Here is a 19,561-nt window from a genome sequence, read left to right as displayed (position 1 = left end):
AACTAGTCATGTGTGGATACCACTTTAAAAACTGTAATCCTATGGAAGTACATCAACACACCCCAAAATAATGTTCTTCACAAATTCAGGGGAGTAAAGAAGCCTTATTTTCCAAACAGCAAACTGCAATCTTAACTTGGGAGTAAAGTCCCACTGAACTCAATGGGACTTGCTGCTCTTCACATCCTCACTGTGCAGAATATGAAAGACGGAGCCTTATGAGGATTTATCAACTAAGCAGAAAATGAGATTAATATCCTGGTTTTGGGTGAGAGGTAGAGACACCTGTCATAGGCTGCCGCAAGAGATTATTTTTGTTGGCAAAGGTGGCTGTGAGCTGATGCAGCAGTCACATAGTGTGAACAAGCAACATGCTATAGTCAACTATGATGCCTTTACTGAGAAACACTTGGTGAAGGATTTAGACAGTTCAAATGAAAAAAATTTGTGAATTATATCCAGATTCAAGAACACAACATACTTGATGATTAACTGAGATTTGGATAACATATCCTTGGTGTAATTTCTGGCTAGGTTCTTTTTTTACAAAAAATAAAAAATAAAGAAACTGGATTTAAGCGTAACATTATCAAAGCAATAATAGCTGGCTATGTACATAAATTCACATATAATTTTTTTTTATTCTTTAATATTCTTTTTTTATAGTTGCTCTTGGTACATATTACAGAAGATCAGGACATAAACCCTAAATCATCAGCTGCTGGAGCAGTATTTGCTAGTTAGCTTGGAGGACAGGTTTGGCCTGGCAAAATTTCCCTTTGTTAGATTTACAGGAAAAAATAATTAAAACATACAATGAAAAGCATATAAAAAAGTTAAAAACAGACATCAGTTAACCATTGTGGTAATGTGCTTTCTTAATTGCCTGTGTAGGCTTGGTGCAATAAAAAAGTTTTCGGCAGGCCATTTGTTCCAGCTTTTTGGGTTCATTCATTCATTCATTCATTCATTCAACTTACAATATATTCCACCCTTCCTCCCAAAAAATCCCAGGGCAGAAAACACACCAAGACCAAAAACATTATTAAAAGCATTTTAAAAACACTTTATCAACCAGTGATTTCAAGGTTGCCAAGAACAGTGCCTTTCAGCCATCAAACACATGGGTAAACAAGAAACGTTTTTTAGATTCCTCCTGAAAGCCAGAAATGAAGGAGGCAGATGTACCTTACCAGGGAGGGCATTCCACAAACAGGAAGCCACCCCTGAAAAGGCCCTGTCACAGGCTGATAAAAGTGGCAACAGCACTAGCAAGATCTCACCTGCCGATCGTAGTTCAAGATGGGAAAGGCGTTATTTTAGGTACTTGGGCCCTAAGTCATTTAGGGCTTTGTATTCCAGTACTGCATTGGGCCCAGTAGCTCACTGGCAAAAAGTGCTGGGCTTTCAGGACTGCTAACAGAGGGCCCCACCGGGCTACCAGAGCTCACTAGCCTAGCAGCCACATTCCACACTAGCCGCAGCCTCCAGATTGTCTTCAAGGGCAGTCCCACATACAGCAGACTATGTAGTCCAGATGTGAGGTCACTGTGGCCAGGCTATCCCACACCTGGCAAATCTAACTGGGCCTTAGCACTCCTAGTCCCAGAAGCCACAGGCAAGGCCGGATTTAGGTTCGATGAGGCCCTAAGCTACTGAAGGTAATGGGGTCCTTTATATGTCCAGCTGTCCTTTGTCAACAACAAATTGTCACTGCTTTTTTTGTGTTGAATATATGCTATATGGTAATTTATGGACCTAATAGGTATCTAAAGTCATTTGCACATGTTGCCAATGCAACCAGTCCATGCAGAATGTAGGCACCCTATATATAGAAATGAGCAAACCAGTGATATTTTAGGGAGCAGGCTAGCGACGGAGCCCATTACTTACATCATAGGAGCCTACACAACACAAAACAAAACACTGTTGCTGTATGTAGGTTTTATTTTGTTTTTAATTATATTTTGGAAATGCACATCCAGTTGTTGTTGTTTTCTCCTTAAAAAAAATTTTGGTCCCCCAAGAGAGTGGGGCCCTAAGCTATAGCTTGTTTAGCTTATACTGTATGTAAATCCAGCATTGTCACAGGAGACCCTAGCCACAAATTGGGACTCCAGATATGACTTTACTCCAGGGAACATCCACAAAGTAGCCAAAGCAGAGGCTCCTGCTGATACTATGGTAACCAAACGATGAGAACTCAAAACAGTTCTTAAGGCCTATAAGATTTGCTATGGAGTCCCTGCAGTTTGGGTTTTTTAGAGAGAGAGAGGCAGGCAGGCTTTCAAGCAATATCCCTCAAAGTAGCCCGACCAGGTGGGAGGAAGTAAGACCCCGAGAAAAACAGGGGATCCACTTTGCCTTTCACAGCCCAGCCTCTCCCACCAGGTCAAGGCGCCTTTTTGGAAGGACGCGCGCAACGCACCTCTATCCGCGCTCAAAATCAATTTTGCCGGGTGCTGCTCCACGACCCCTGCTGCTCCACTCCGGCCCCCGCTACGGCCGCTTCTTCCCCTCCTCACCTGCTATCTGCGTAACGAAAGCTTCCGCCACCAGAGACATGCTTCCACGCGGGAGGCGGGCGGGCGGGCGCAGCTCCCCCGCGAGCGTCGCCTTCTGTTTCTCCTCTCTTTCTCGCGCGCGCACACGCCGTGCGCCGGATCCTCGGGCCGCGCCGCAAACCGCGCAAGGTTAAGGGCACCCACCGGAGCACTGCGGCTGCGCCGACAACCCTGCGAGGGAAGTGCATCCGGGGCCTGCTCCACCCCTTCGCCCGGCTGGCGGCGTCGGTGCCCTGGAGAAAGAGAAAGGGAGAGAGAGAGAAGCGTGCGCACGGCTGCCTGGGGAGACTTCAGGCGCTTCAGCAGTAAAGCGCAATGCTCCCTCTGTGCCACCGCGCCTGAGCCCGCTCTGCCCGCAAAACCTGCCTGAAACACCGGGATGATGATGATGATGATGATTAGCTATTATTTCTGGAACCCCAAGGCTGAGAGTGAAACCTAGGAATAATAATAATACATCCCCACTGTTTTCCCTGTACGCTCAAGTATTTGTTCAGCCGTTCCAAGTATCTGCTCATGAATTTGAATTCAAGTATATTTGCTCAGCTGAGAACAATTCATACATCTGAATTTATTCTTGCATTGCAGGGGGCTGGACTGGATGACCCTTGGAGCCCGTTCCAACTCTATAATTTTATGATTCTATGAAGACCATGAAATCTTACGGCTTTTTTTTTTTTTTTAAAGTTGCTAATGTGCCACGAGATGCTGGTTTTTGCTGTGATAGACTGGAAAGGACGGTGATTATTAGGAACCTTCCAGGATGAAAAGCAAAGTTTTGCATCCTGGTTTCTCCTCTCCCTCCCTCTCTCTCTCTCTCTCTCTCTCACACACACACACACACACACATACTTTTTTGGAAATTAAGCATGAAAAGGCAAAACTGGAGTTGAGTTCTAGTCCTGGATATGCTGCTCAAAGCAGCATGCAGAGCACTCCATAAGAATGTAACCCAGAAATAAAAACTTCATAACAAAATAGCATTGATCTGAAGCATGTAACTGCCATTAAGCAAAGCAAGAATAAAGGGGGTACTGAAGAAATAACACCACATTGAATCACAACTTTGACGGTCTTACATTACTTCTTAAAAATATGAAAGCTGATGCTTAAGGTCAGGAGTGGGGAACCTACAGACCACAGGCCAACCGCAGACCTCAAGACCTCTCAGGACTCTTCCCAGTCCATGCCACCTTCCCCAGGTTGCAGTTCTCACTGGCACTGCTACATCCCCTCCTCAAGTGCTTTTTGCCTGGCATGATTTTGCCCCACTGCTTTTGGGTCTGGACCCACCCACCACGGACATGTTGTACTGGGAAAGCTGTTCTCTAGGGAATGCAGCCCTCAGGGTGAAAATAATTGCTCACCCCTGTTTTAGGTAATGAGTTCCAATATATATCCCAGCCAGTGGCGTAGCGTGGGTTGTCAGCACTCAGGGCAAGGCAAGTAATTTCTGCCCCCTAATCGCACCGCACGCCTGGCACCCCCCCCCCCTCCACAGTGGCCGGCGACCCGGCTGCTCGGATCGGATTCGCACAGCCAGCACTGCAGTGAGAGAGAGTGAGTGAGCCAGGTAGGGGCAGAGAGCTGCGAGTGTGAGCGCCCCCCCCCCAGATGTTGCGCCCGGTGTGGCCACTCCCCCTGCACCCCCCACGCTATGCCACTGATCCCAGCTCAGCAACTTCACTCCCCAGGAGTATCCCATGCCCCATAGGTGCATTTAGTTTGTAGTAGAAACAGGGTTTTTAGTGTTCACTCCAGCCCTCTGGAATGAACAAAAATTAGACACCCAGTGCCATGATGTTTAGACACCTACTGAAGATGCTTTTGCCTAAGAAGGCTTTTCCTGAGGTGTGATCATGTCATTTATGAAATATCAATTGTACATCTGCAGCAATGGTTTTCTTCTTTTTAGAGTCTGTAGAAATGATTTAAATTGTTCTTTGAAGTTTCTTTTTCAGTTTTATCTTGGTCGCCTTGGGCTGTAAAACAGTTCGTAAATTTGTAAAATAAATAAAATAATAACCCTATGGGGCTACCACTGAGTAGAACCATCCTGCTCATGCCCTACACACTCACTGACGTAGATCAAAACTTTCTTAGAAGAAAAAATAATAGGTCTGTGTGCCCTCTCACAGCTAAAGTCAGTGGCTGAAGTCAGTGCAAACAGGAACAGAAAGTGGCTCACATTTTCTGTTCCCCCACGTATCTTTATAATGTCTGAATCATTGTTGCATTGAGAACTTGATCACTGCCAATGAGGGCCAGAGATAAATGTGAGCCACTTTTCTGTTCCCATTTGCACTGTGAGACATCCAAAGCCATTGACTTCAGCTGTGAGAGGCCATATACACCTATTCTTTCTTGAATTTGTGCTGTTAGGTGATTATCTGGAAAGGCTTTTACTCAAATTATATTCATTTCATGACACAATTTAGTAATTTTAGGCTTCTTTCTCCTTCTTTGGCCATCACTCGTAGCTGAATAAGATTGTCTCCCATGAATATGGTCTTAACAGTGAGTCACTGTGGAGGCCAATTCTGGATCCACACATCCTTCCACATAAGTTTCCAGGCGGGAGTTGATCACGGTGAGGATTTGCCATGCATGCCTTCCTCTTAGTGTGTTTCTCCCTTTCATTCGGAGTTCAAGCGTCTTCAAAGTCCAAGGCACCTTTGCTAAAGGCTGATCTCCAGCTGAAGCGCTCACAGGCCAGTGTTTCCCAGTTGTCGGTGTTTATACTACTTTTTTTTTAGATTTGCCTTGAGAAACCTAGTGGTCTTATGGGGTGAGGTTCTTTAGATGGTAATGTTATTTTCAGTTCCTTAAAAAACTGATGGGGCCCTGCGACTTTTGACCCAAAGTCCTGCGCTGATGAGACCACTGATGCATGACTGAATTTTAAGAATTTGTTTGTTGTTCTGTATCTTTATGAAAATCTGCTCCTGCATAATTATTTTATGGGTTCCTTCCACATTTTGGAACAACCACAATACTGGAGCCCTACAATTCCGCATGATTTAGCTGTATACATCAAGTCACCTTGATTCCTGAGTACCTCTCATGCATCTGACTTTGACCAGCATTGACTAACGGCATGGCTGACGCTGTATACCCCAATAATTCCAATGTCCGCAGGCTTTCTATCCCTCTTACTTCATATTTCATTTTAATAGCAGAAGCAGAATTAAACTGTCAGCAATATTCGAGAAGCCAACACTGTTTATGTTACTAACGGGTTTTACATCCGTCATGACTTATGTTGTAAATGTCATCACCTTCAAACATATGCTTTGCCTCCATTTGTTGGATAGTTATGTGGCTAATCCTCAAACCAACAATCCATCATAATGAACAGAATTATGATAAATATCCCCATCCGTTACAATATTGGCCAGTGCTTTTCATTACTACATTGTCTAGATCTAATTTCAACATGGCTCTTTCTCACTATATTTTCACAGTGAGTTAGTCATTATCTCTGGCCTAATCTTGCAGCTCTCAATGAAGGAGAGAGGGAGGAAGCAATTTAATGAGAGATTTTTATGGGGATTTCACCTCAGGTTGTATCTACCACGAAGAGTGGTATGTGACCTTATGGAGAGTAGCTATTTATATATTAAATAAAGGTTTGTTCTCCACTCAGTATTTATATCTGAGTTTTTTAAAGACAAAGGTGTCACTTGGTGGAATAAAGTGCAGTCTGTGGGCTGTATAAATTATGCCATTTCTGTTGAAGCTTTTATGTCATGGTGCACAGTGGAACTCTAAGGCACTTCTGCATTTCTGTGAAAGCGGGGGCTGGTCCATGCACATCTATGTTCAGGGAAGCTCTGTGCACACAGTATTTATTGTTGCTTAATTGCATTACATAAAATGTGGGTAGTAATAGTAGCAGCAGCAGCGGCCGCAACATTGCTTAGCATTGAATGTGTAATTATGGAGTTCTGTGGAGCAGGCATTATCTTGCTTCTCCTTCACCACAGGCCTGCTTTTCACAGAAGGCAATTCTATCTGTGACCATATAACACCAGTCCTGAAAGACCTACGTTGGTTCCCAGTACGTTTCCAAGCACAATTCAAAGTGTTGGTGCTAATCTTTAAAACCCTAAACAGCCTTGACCCAGTATACCTGAAGGAGTGTCTCCACCCCCATTGTTAAGCCCGGACACTGAGGTCCAGCTCCAAGGGCCTTCTGGCAGTTCCCTCACTGAGAGAAGTGAAGCTACAGGGAACCAGGCAGAGGGCCTTATCGGGAGTGGCACCTGCCCTGTGAAATGCTCTCCCATCAGATGTCAAGGAAATAAACAACTATCTGACTTTTAGAAGACATCTGAAGGCAGCCCTGTTTAGGGAAGTTTTTAATGACTGGTGGTTTTTTGTGTTTTTAATATTCTGTTGGGAGCCGCCCAGAGTGGCTGGGGAAACCTAGCCAGATGGGTGGAGTATAAATCAATTACAGCGGTACCTCGGGTTACAAACGCTTCGGGTTACAAACGCTTCAGGTTACAGACTCTGCTAACCCGGAAGTAGTACCTTGGGTTAAGAACTTTACTTCAGGATGAGAACAGAAATTGGGCGGTGGCGGGAGGCCCCATTAGCTAAAGTGGTACCTCGGGTTAAGAACAGTTTCTGGTTAAGAATGGACCTCCGGAACGAATTAAGTTCTTAACCAGAGGTACCACTGTAATAATAATAATAATAATAATAATAATAATAATAATAATAATAATAATATAATATATCTGGGCCACCCTCAACAGGGTCCATGGTCTGCCAGAACTAAGTCAGGCAATAGCAGAGAACCAACATGGTGCTATTGGCTGACAAAGTTTCCAGCTCTGCTGTCATCTCTTGGACAATCTGTTGGAAAAGAGGAACCAACAAGTCTTGTCTGTGCACCATCAGACTACAGTTTAGGAGAAGGAGAAGGGGAAGGGGAAGGGGAAGAAGTTGCCGCCCATCTGACTGGATTGCCTTCCAACAATTTAAACATGACTTCCAACAATTTAAAAAGATCACAGTAAAATATCAAACATTAAAAATTTCCCTATACAGGGCTGCCTTCAGATATCTTCTGAAAGTCAGATAGTTGTTCTTCTCTTTGACATCTGGAGGGAGGACATTCCACAGGGCGGGTGCCACTACCGAGAAGGCCCTCTGCCTGGTTCCCCATAACCTCACTTCTCGCCATGAGGTAACTGCCAGAAGGCCCTCGGAGCTGGACCTCGGTGTCTGGGCTGAACGATGGGGGTGGAGATGCTCCTTCAGGTATACAGTGCTAGAAAAGCAAGGTGCAAGGCTGATCCCCCCTCCCTGCCCTCTTTTTAAGTCTGCACACCACATAGATGAATATTATTATTACATTAATATCTCACCTTTCCTCCAAGGAGCTCAAGATGACATACATGCTTCTTGTAGGCTGAAATACAGTGACTGGCTCAAGGTCACCGAGTGAACTTCATGACTGTTTGGGGAATTGAACCCTAGTCTCTGAGGTCCTCTCGCCACTACACCGCACCATATATTTTGCGCTGAGCTCTGTCCTTTCCTCAACTTACCAAAAAGCACTGGTTTTTATCTGTATTCCCAGACCCTCTTTGGGCTTTACCCTTCCACCCATAACAGAATTGTTGACTCCTAACAATTGGCAGCGCTTACTTCAGCCTGTGAGATTTCTGCCTCTCTGTTTGCTGCTTGCCCCGAGGCCTGGGTGCCTGACACCAAGCTCTATCCCAGATTGGCACTCAGAATTCAATCACATAAATTAAATGTTCGCCCTTTCAGATCAGGCATGAATAAAAAGGACTTTCCCCCCAGCTGATAATATCTTGTGTCCAGTTTCCTACTGCAACTGACACAAAAAAAAGACATAATAAAAGGCCCAGCATTGTCCATGTGACAGGAATCTTATGTCAAGATCTTCATCATCAGCATCTGCCTTTTCAGCCAACTGCTCATCTCTTCTAATTTAAATCTTGGATTGTGATCAATGGTGAGGGGAGCCCCTGGGGAGTTGCAATAACTTCTCATAGATGGTAGATATAGTTTATACTGGAAATATCAAATTAATCTGACACGTTACCTCATTTCAGTTCTTTTTCAGGCATTTCTGGCAATAATGAAATATGCCACTTCATGTGAAGCAGTGCACATTCAGCAGTCAGAATCTGATCATGACATGCATTCAATCCAGTACTACAGAGCTCCAGGATTCACCGCTGTGCCAATAATTACAGTTAACCTGTTAAATCCATAGTAATCTACAATGGTTCCTAACAATTCCCGCACTGCCATTTAACTGTACAGTGGTACCTCGGGTTAAGTACTTAATTCATTCCAGAGGTCCGTACTTAACCTGAAACTGTTCTTAACCTGAAGCACCACTTTAGCTAATGGGGCCTCCTGCTGCTGCTGCGCCACCGGAGCACGATTTCTGTTCTCATCCTGAAGCAAAGTTCTTAACCTGAAGCACTATTTCTGGGTTAGCGGAGTCTGTAAGCAGAAGCGTATGTAACCTGAAGCGTATGTAACCCGAGGTACCACTGTATAGGTTGGGCTGTGCCAAGATTACATTATATGAAAAAGTTCTGATGAGCCACTCAAATAGAGATGGGAGTGGGTAACTAAGCTGAAGTTCCAGTGTGATGCAGTGGTTCGAGACCTGGGAGACCAGGGTTCTTACCCCCACTCAGTCATAAAGCTCAATGGGGGGGGCTGTTTCTTAGACTAACCTACCTCGCAGGGTTGTTGTGAGGACAAAATGGGGAAGGGAAGAACTTTGTATGCCACTTTGAGCTCCTTAGAGGAAGTATAAACCAAATACTGTAAATAAAATGCTGGTGGTAAGTAGATTTCCTACGTTACTGGCAATTCTTCATTTATTATTTACTTATCCTGCCAATCCTCTAATACCTGAATCTCCTCCTTCTCTGGCATATTATGTGCATAGGATCACAGAGTTGGAAGGAAACCCTGAGGATTGTCTAGTCCAGCCTTTCTCAACCTGTGGGTCCCCTGATGTTGTTGAACTACAACTCCCATCACCCCTAGCTAGCAAGGCCAGAGCTCAGGGATGATGGGAGTTGTGGTCCAACAACATCTGGGGACCCACAGGTTGAGAACCGCTGATAGTCCAACCACCTGCAATGCAGGAATATGCAGCTGTCCCACCTGGGGATCAAACCTGCAACCTTGGTGTTATCAGCACCACGCTCTAACCAACCGAGCCATCCAGGTGTTCTTGTTCTTGTTAGATTTCTTGCCCACCCTTTGCCATGAGGTTCCAGGATGCGCCATGGTTATTTAAAAACACAATATTAAAACCAGTGAAAATAAATTATAGCCCAAAGGATAGGGTGAGCCCAGCATGTCTTCTTATGCTCTGTGTGGTAGGCTAGGCTGAGATAAGGAAATTAGCCCAGGGTCACCCAGTGTGCTTCATAGCTGAGTGGGACTTTAACCCCCCCTCCCATCTTCCCAGCCTGACACTCTAACTTTTATGCTATACTGACTTTCACTAATAATAGCTTGAGTTTGGGAGACGGAAGCAATCTGGAGTCATGTTGTACCTTTAAAGAAGAAGAATTTTGATTGTGATTAGAAGAAGAAGAAAATATTTTCATTAAAAAATAATTTATACATAAATGTAATTAAAGAGCATCCTACACATATATAATTATAGTAATGCAAAAGTGCTGTTATCCTGAAATGTATTGCTCCAATACATCACAAATAAAGTCAATTGCTCTAAAAATCCATTTAGCTGATCATAAATTGTTCTTCTATAATATGTTAATTTAGACATTGTTGCAACAATCCATATTATGACTATGGCATGTGTCGATTTAGCATTAAAGGACTGCTGGTGGCTGATTTCACATAATCTCCCTTAGATTCTTTCGGTTCTCCAAAATTTCATCCATCAGCATGTATCTGAAGCTACATCACAATAAAATATAAAGTTGTTTGCAATGCGTATTTTTAGAAAAAGCCACTCTGAACAAGATTAAATTGTTTGTGTTTGTTTGTGATGTGGGGCCATTTGGCTGGCCTTATGGGTGTTTATTCCCTTTGCTGTCACTGTGGAACTTCTCCACCCACTGAGTTATCCACCATTGGCCTGTCAAATGTGTCTTTTAAGTCTGACTGCCACATGGGAACAACGCAAAGGAACAACAAACGATTTAACAGTTTGGCAATCTGCTTATTCCTTGTCTATCCTCCTCCTCCTCCAAGGATATCTGAATGTGTGCAAGAAATGTTCATTATTCTGGATCATCTGAATGTGTATGAAAACAAACATGGCTTTAAGCCCCCCTTTTTTTATCTGGCACATCTTCAGTCGCTGCAATCTCAAAAGCAGTTGCACAATAAAACCTAGCTCACCCTTTTACAGAAAGAGTAAAACCACCATAGGGTCACCATGTGTTTTTACAGGGATGATGTGAAGCAGCTGCCTATTATTTCACTGTGTGTTCGCTGCTCAAAGATGCTTCAGGCAGTTGGGGAATCGTTGCTAAGTGTTCTTGCAGAGAAACAAATGTGATGGGTTTCACTTACAAACAGGAGTGTCAACTTGAATAAATATAGGGGGGCAGATTAGCCCCACTCTGCATAATCTATCACATGACACAGTACACACACACCATTTGAATGGCAATGCCTATCAACCTTTTGGGGTGGGCCCTCAAATATTTTATGGGTTGGGTCAAAGACCCCTCATTCCCTGAGAATTGGCCCTAATAATAATAATAATAATAATAATAATAATAATAGAATTAATTTTATAATGAATGATTTTAGAGTGTTGTTTGTGCTGTACTTTTGTACTGTTTTATTGTTGTTAGCCGCCCTGAGCCCGGCTTCGGCTGGGGAGGGTGGGATATAAATAAAAAAATTATTATTATTATTAATAATTTGTTTGTTTGTTTATACCCCGCCCATCTGGCTGGGTTTCCCCAGTCACTGGGGAGCCAACAGAAATATTAAAAACACAATAAAACATCAGACATTTAAAACTTCCCTAAACAGGGCTGCCTTCAGATGTCTTCTAAAAGTCAGATGCAGTCATACCTCGGGATAAATACGCTTCAGGTTGAGCGCTTTCGGGTTGCGCTCTGCAGCAACCTGGAAGTAACGGAATGCATTACTTCTGGGTTTCGCCACTCGCGCATGCACAGACAACCAAAATGATGTCACGTGCATGCGCGGAAGTGGCAAAACGTGACCCGCACACACACAGACACGCTGTCGTGTCTTACATTCTGTTCGGGATGCGAACAGGGCTCCGGAACGGATCCCGTTCGCATCCCAAGGTACCACTGTAGTTGTTTATTTCCTTGACATCTGATGGGAGGGTGTTCCACAGGGTGGGTGCCACTACCAAGAAGGCCCCCTGCCTGGTTCCCTGTAACTTCGCTTCTTGCAGCAGGGATGTTAAATTCTTAATATGTGAAAGTAGCAGTGATGAAACTTTCTTCACTAGGCACCTTGACGTATTTCGAGCCATTTTGGGGTACCACCTGATAGCGGCTCACTTACTTGTTAGTAAGCGCCATTGAAGTCAGTGGGGATAAGTGTGCATTAAATTGAGGTGCACACACTGTGTATAATCCGGTTTACTGGTTTAATCAATGTATGTCACAATCAATGTTCAGATATTACTTGCCCTGGAAACTATTTGAGCCAATCAGCTGAGGAACTTGAATGTTTCACTTAATTTTCCCAGCTAAAATGACAAATTTGTAACAATTAAGTGTCCAGATGGGACAAATTCAAGTGCTTTAGTTTAACTGGACTTTAGAGCAGGCTGCCCTTTTCATTAATAACTCTGCACCAATCTATCATGGCTTAAAGAATCTTGGAAAGTCTAGTTTGCTGCAGAGAAATTTATTTAGGGTGCTTCCAGATGACCTGTTTATTGAGCATTGATTTCAATTTGTTTGCAGGGAGGTTAGACAATGTTGTTGTTTTAATGAGCATTCGCTTTGTTTCACTTGCAGGGAGGTTAGACAATGTTGTGTCAAAGCAAGTGTTATCCCACACTTCACAGTGGTTTCCCCATCATTTTCCTTATCTCAAAAAGTCTGATTCTGGAGGGAATAGGAATTGTTGTACAAAAGCTACAAATCAGGTTTAATTGTGTTACCTGAATTTGCTAGTATGAGATTGAATCCCCCCCAAAAATATTAACAGTCTGGAAACGGCTATCCTAGTGACCCTCAACATACGACTATGACTATGTACACAGTATACCTTTAAACTATATTTGTTTGGCCAATAAATAATTTCCAGTTAATCTCATGCTGGAGATTGGTCCTTGTGAATCCAGATTTGACTCATCCAGGCAAGAATCTCTTTAGTTGGTGAGCTGACAGACACAATAACTCACCAGGTACACACTGCGTCACTGAGTTCTTTATTCACAACTATTTCACAAAGGCAGAAACTAAGGTAAGGAAGGGAACAACTGATTAGGGCAGTGGAGGAGGTAAATGATTGCATCTTACTAAGACACTCAGAGTAGAGCCGTTAAAGTCATGACTAACTTAAATCCATTGTTTACAGTGAGTCTACTCTGCGTAGATGCAAATATACCTTTGTCATCTTGTTACTTATATAGTGTTACATTATAGAGTACTCTAATGTAGCACTAAGTAACAAGTCTCAACTTGTAGGTCAAGTGTGTCTGGAGAACCTCAGACCTCTGTCATCGGAGACCCCAAGGTTCTGGTCATCCCATCTATCTCTCTGTTCTCATCTTTCTCTTCTTCTACCTTTGTTATGTACTGAGCTGAATTCTAGAACAATAGGATCCATAATGCAGCAGTCTGATTGGTCCCCAGGAGCCACCCAATCCAGCTCCAGGTGGAAGTGAATCAGTGACCTGACTGGGCTGCAGGAGCAGCAAATCAGGCTCCTGGATGAAGTGAATCAGCAACCTGATTGGCCTGCAGGAGCAGCCAATCAGGCTTCTGGAGGAGGTGAATCTGCAACTTGATTGGCCTACAGGAGCAGCCTGGAATTAGCCAATCATGAGGGGCCCGTTGTGTAAATAATGTATATAGCTAGACGTTTAGGGGAAAGTTTCATTCATTGCTACTATGAGCTGAATAAATAGCATGAAATTCACACTGAGTACCGTGGTACCTCAGGTTAAGAACTTAATTCGTTCTGGAGGTCCGTTCTTAACCTGAAACTGTTCTTAACTTGAGGTACCACTTTAGCTAATGGGGCCTCCCGCCACCACGTGATTTCTCTTCTCATCCTGAAGCAAAGTTCTTAACCCGAGGTTCTATTTCTGAGTTAGCAGAGTCTGTAACCTGAAGCGTCTGTAACCTGAAGCATCTGTAACCCGAGCTACCACTGTATATTCCAACCTTCTTTTTTCTTTGTCTGCTGCCCATCAGTCCATCCATTTGCTTGTTCTATCTCTCCCTGTTTTTTGCTCAAAGGTTTATTGCTGAAGCAAATTATGACAACTCTCAGAGGATGGTCCTCACTCTAGCCGGTGTCGTGGTAGAAAGGACCTTCTGCTTCTGTACTAAAAAGAAATGCCGTTCTCTGCATGTGGACTGGTTTGTTCAGATGTGAAACGTGGTTTTATATAAGGCTGCTTCAGTGTTTATACAAGTGGAAACTTACAGTATATTCCCATCATTGGAAAAGTGTTGCAGTTAGAACAGGTACGGTACTTAGTACTGCGATTCAATCCTCTTGTGCTGGCAAAACATCTAGGAGGGAAGGGGTATTTCTTTATCTCTATAAGCTCAATTGCCATTGATATTTCCTAAACCATGGAAGCTCACAGATCATTGGGTTGTTTCAGGGGGAGGGTCTAAATGCTTTGTTGTCTTTTAATGTGAAAATATATGCACTTCTCCATACCTAAAATGTTCCCCTGGTATTCAGAAACCACAACCTCATTACTTATTTGCCCTGTTACATTTCCATACCAATAGGCACTCAGTCACTCAAGTTTGCTATTAAAACACATTATGTTTGGAGGTAAGATCTATTGAAACAAATGGAACGTACTTTTGCAGGAGCATGGTTATTGTTTCTATGCTCCTGGCCTGCGTTTCTCACTTCATCTAGTGGCCAGATTGCTTTACTAAATTATCTATAATCTTCAGGCATCCCTAATTATCATTTTGAGTCTTTTCTTATCTAGAGTGTCCTTGATTCTGTATAACATTGGAGAGTGATCTGGTAAGATATAAGAAAGCTGTAACACAAAATAGCTTTTTTTAAAAAGAGTGTCTGGGGAGGGGAAGTAAGACCAAACAACTAGACATTATAAACTTATAAACATGAGAATCAAGAGGTGTTAAGAACTCACGGAGATGATGGCAGAAGCCGTTTCTGTGAGTTCCGATTCCATTGAGAATTCTGAGTCAGGCTTTCATTCCTTGCAGCATAACCTACAACCTGCTTCCAATTGTTTGGCATCGGTAGAACATATGCGGCACCCAACTGCTGGGCTTAATGTTGTATGAATTGAATGCTAGACCCTTATCTATCATTTATTTGTCTCATGTGTATATGCCCATATATATTACAGACATTTTTTATTTAATTATTCAGGAATTGGCACATGAGTAGCATTATCTCATTCCTCTGGGTCCCCCTCACTGACAGAATAATGCAAAGGAGCAGTAGCTAACACTTATACTCTTTAGGTTGTTCATCAGGAAATAAGGCCTCATTAAACTGCCTGTATCACACAGCAAGAAATTATCCTTAAGGAGTGCCTGGCATCGAAAGCCTCTCTCATCCCTTATCCCTTCACCGGCTGCTGTAAGAAAAGTTGCATGGCTCAGTCATAATTTACAGGCAAGTCTCAATATTTGGGCTGTGTCATTTTGATGGATATAGAGCTGTCCCCACTACAAGGTCAACATGTGTATCTGTTTATTCGGGGAAATATATGGCACGAGGGGGAGAGAGCAGCGTGTCAGAAGGCTCTTTCTCAGTTTGAGGCTTCCTTCTCTGCTTACTGGGTGGCCTTTGGCAAATTCCTGTATTACAGCTTTCCCTTCTTTCTCCAAAATGTAAAATGGGAATAATGGCAAACTTACTCTAGGAAGATGTACAAAATGAAGTCTGTACAACAGTCTCAGTAAAGGTGGTACAGTGGTACAGACACTTCAGGTTACAGACTCCGCTAACCCAGAAATAGTACCTTGGATTAAGAACTTTGCTTCAGGATGAGAACAGAAATCGTGCAGCGGCAGAAGGAGGTCCCATTAGCTAAAGTGGTACCTCAGGTTAAGATCGGTTTCAGGTTGAGAACAAGACCTCCAGAATGAATTAAGTTCTTAACCCAAGGTACCACTGTATATAATAGTCACAGTCAAGAAATAGGCCCTTCTGCACAAAACAATTGAAATGAACAGGAACTCCTAGGAAGAACTGTCTGAGCTTGCCAAGTTTTACTGGCTATCAGTTCTCAGTTTTGTCCACTTTATTTCACCATAAGGGAGAGTGGAAGGCTGCAGTCCTATGCATATCTACTTGGAAGTGAGTCCCGTGGAGGGACTTCCTTCAGTGTAGAAATGAATGGGTTTCCACTCTTGATCTGAGAGCTGGCCCATGACAGCCCACTATTGATAACGCGTCTACTATGTTCTTGCGCTATTTCCATTCAATTGTGCTTGTGCAAAAGAATTGCCATGCTAGGTAAAGGTAAAGGGACCCCTGACCATTAGGTCCAGTCGTGGCCGACTCTGGGGTTGTGGCACTCATCTCGCTTTATTGGCCGAGGGAGCTGGCATTCAACTTCCGGGTCATGTGTCCAGCATGACTAAGCCGCTTCTGGCGAACCAGAGCAGCGCACAGAAACGCCATTTACCTTCCCGCTGGAGCGGTACCTATTTATCTACTTGCACTTTGACATGCTTTCGAACTGCTAGGTTGGCAGGAGCAGGGACCGAGCAACGGGAGCTCACCCTGTCGCGGGGATTCAAACCACCAACCTTCTAATCAGCAAGCCCTAGGCTCTGTTGTTTAACCCACAGGGCCACCCGTGTCCCAATAGCCATGCTAGTAGGTGATAATTGTAGTTATTAGACTCCAGCAGCATCTGAATGGTACCACATTAGCTTCCCCACTTTATATTATTTCTACAGTTCTGTTAATTATTTATTTTTTAAGCTTCTTTGATTAGAAATTATAATATTGATTTCATGATGCATCCTTTTTTCATTATTACTACTATTATTATTGATGATGATGATGATATTAATCACAGAGTAAAACCCAGTGAAATCAATGAGCTTGAATAACTTGGGTTTACTCTGAATATGACTAATGTTGGAGATCATCCTTTTTTGTATTTAAATTGCCTGTCGCTGTTTCACTATGTTCTTGTTCATTTGATATGTTCATATGGATATATTGACTAACCTGTCATTTACCTCTCTTGTGCTTTATTATTGTTGTGACCTGCCTTGAACTCAACTTTCTTCTTGGAAGAACAGCACACAAAAATCAAAACAAATTATCATTTGGCAAAAGATGTATATATGAGCCATAAAAGTGGCGAGATAAGTGGCGAGATCTTTGAAGCTTAAAGCAATCATTTTCAAAGAATATTGTTAGAATGTTTATAATGCATGAATTTCTGAGTGGTTTTGGAGACTTGAGACTGGTCTATAGAAAAGCAGAGAGGAAGCAACACAGAGATTTCCCAATGCTCCCTGACCATTATCTCTAGATACCAGGAAGGCAGGAAGAGCATCATTCTGTCCTTAGGTCTATTCAGCTATTCATCAATTCAACAGAAACGCCACAGATTCCAATTATAATAATTCTCTTACTGTGTGGAAGTTACCTAACAATGTGCTCAGCAACTGTCAATGACTCCTGGACTCTAGAACCTGCAATGACTTCTAGCCATTCTCTGGCTGAAAGCCAATTGTTACCTGATTGTAACAACAGCCTGTCCACTGCTGGAAACAAGACACTGGGCTGCACGGTCCATTAATCTGATCCAACACAGCTCTTCTGTTTGAGGGATGTCAAATTTCCCAGCTAACCTAACACTAAGCCAGTTGAAACACATTTACAAAGCACTAATGAAGCACTTCTCTGTGGGCCACAACACTGAGCATAAAGAAATTCCTCTTATTTCATTGGGACTTGTTCCAAAGTGTGTGCTTATGACTGTAGCCTTAGTATGGGGCGGGGGTTAAGTGCTTCAGAGCTTCTGGAAGCAGAGTGCTTCCATGGGCACTCTGGAGAACCAGCTCTCCCATCCTGCCTTGAGGTCAAAGAGTGAAGAAAGATACCCTCAGGGTAATAGGAAATTGCCTAGAGTCTAGAGTGGCTGTAGGCAACTGTGAGCAGCTGATCAGGTGGGCACTTTGTAGGGAGCTACAGTGCTGCATGCCACTCTCCTGTTCTCATAACCTTCTTCGCGCCTATGTGTCTTCCACTTGGGAACCATAAAGGCAAAAAACAGTAAGGTGAATCAAATGGGAAAAAACCAAGCAAGGGATTCATTGAGCCACTGGGCAAATAGCAAACCAAGACTAATCCAGGGTATTTTGCCAGCCCATAAGGGACGTGGGTGGCGCTGTGGGTTAAACCACTGAGCCTCTTCGGCTTGCCGATCAGAAGGTCGGCGGTTCGAATCCCCATGATGGGGTGAGCTCCTGTTGTTCGGTCTCTGCTCCTGCCAACCTAGCAGTTCGAAAGCACCTCAAAGAGCAAGTAGATAAATAGGTACCGCACCGGCGGGAAGGTAAATGGCGTTTCTGTGTGCTGCTCTGGTTCACCAGAGGCGGCTTAGTCATGCTGGCCACATGAAGCTGTCTGCGGACAAACGCCGGCTCCCTCGGCCTACAGAGCGAGATGAGCGCGCAACCCCAGAGTCAGTCATGACTGGACCTAATGGTCAGGGGTCCCTTTACCTTTAAAGATGTGCCATGTATGAACATATGAAGCTGTCAGGCCATTGGTCCATATAGTTCAGTGTTGTCGACACTGAGTGGAAGCAGCTTTCTGGGGTTTCAGGAAGGGGTCTTTCCCAGCCTCACCTGGTGATACTAAGAATTCTACCCTGAGCTCCATAAACTCCCAAGACCCCTCTCAGTTCTTCAGAGTGCATCGTGCTACATCAGCATTCCTAACAATATTGCCACCCTAAGCAACTGCTTGAGCTCTCTATGCAGTTAGGCTGGCCCTGGCAAGGAGTATTGAAGTGAATCCAAACATCTCAGCACTCCCCTGCTTTGTCATTGTTCCATTGTGAGGTACCTACCAAGCCATTTTCAATAGGTCTGCTGTAGCATTGTGGTAACAGGGCTTTTAAGCAGTTGCAGAGAAACAAAATGAGGAATGTGCTGGCTGTACAGCCTGTCACACGGTGAACCCCTTTCAATTACATACCCTCCAACATTTCTGCGATGAAAACAGGGACATCCCATTCCATAATGATAATTTTACTATTTATACCCCACACATCTTACTGGGTTGCCCTAGCCACTCTGAGCAGTACAAGACTTAACTAACTGAGGTTCTGCCCCCAACATAAATCCTGGCTATGCCTATGTCACAGAATCCTATATTTGTAGAGTGGGAAGAGTTAACCTTTAAAGTAGCACAAGACACTTCATTTGTGTAGCAACTTTATTTTATTTCATCAGTTTTATATCCCACAATGTAAATACAATCATAAAACTTTTTAAAAAACAAAAACAAACAGCATTATCATCCACAGTTTGAAGACAAGAAGCAGCAGAGTCAGTAATAATACCCACTATATCCCAAAGTCCTGAGCAAATAAAATAGTTTTCAGATTACACCTCTATACTGCTAGTACAGGGCACAGTCGGATTTCACTCCAACTGGGGGGTGACACCCCGTCATTGTCATCGTGGCCATGAAGTCCTGCCCTGGACAAGTCAAGGCCGTCCCAACACGGACAGTGAAGTCTCCCAATAGGATCCTCCCAAACCACATTGTAAACTACCTCCTGTGGGGGCAGTGGG

The 19,561-nt window shown here is 43.5% G+C and overlaps 1 protein-coding gene across 1 annotated transcript in view; it reads right to left on the bottom strand.

Moving 5' to 3' along the window:
* Positions 1 to 2,794, bottom strand: part of MTX2 (metaxin 2) — a 37,637-nt gene extending 34,843 nt beyond the window's left edge. The window contains exon 1 of the mRNA XM_083413529.1: positions 2,526 to 2,794. Coding sequence (XP_083269655.1) covers positions 2,526 to 2,565 — 40 coding nt within the window. The 5' untranslated portion in view covers positions 2,566 to 2,794. The remainder of the gene's footprint in view (positions 1 to 2,525) is intronic.
* Positions 2,795 to 19,561: the final 16,767 nt, after the last annotated feature.

This window comes from Podarcis tiliguerta (assembly GCF_965153285.1).
Source record: "Podarcis tiliguerta genome assembly, chromosome: 1".
NCBI lineage: Eukaryota > Metazoa > Chordata > Lepidosauria > Squamata > Lacertidae > Podarcis > Podarcis tiliguerta.
Note: the sequence above shows the minus strand (reverse complement) of the source record. Positions and strands in the feature narration are given on the sequence as shown.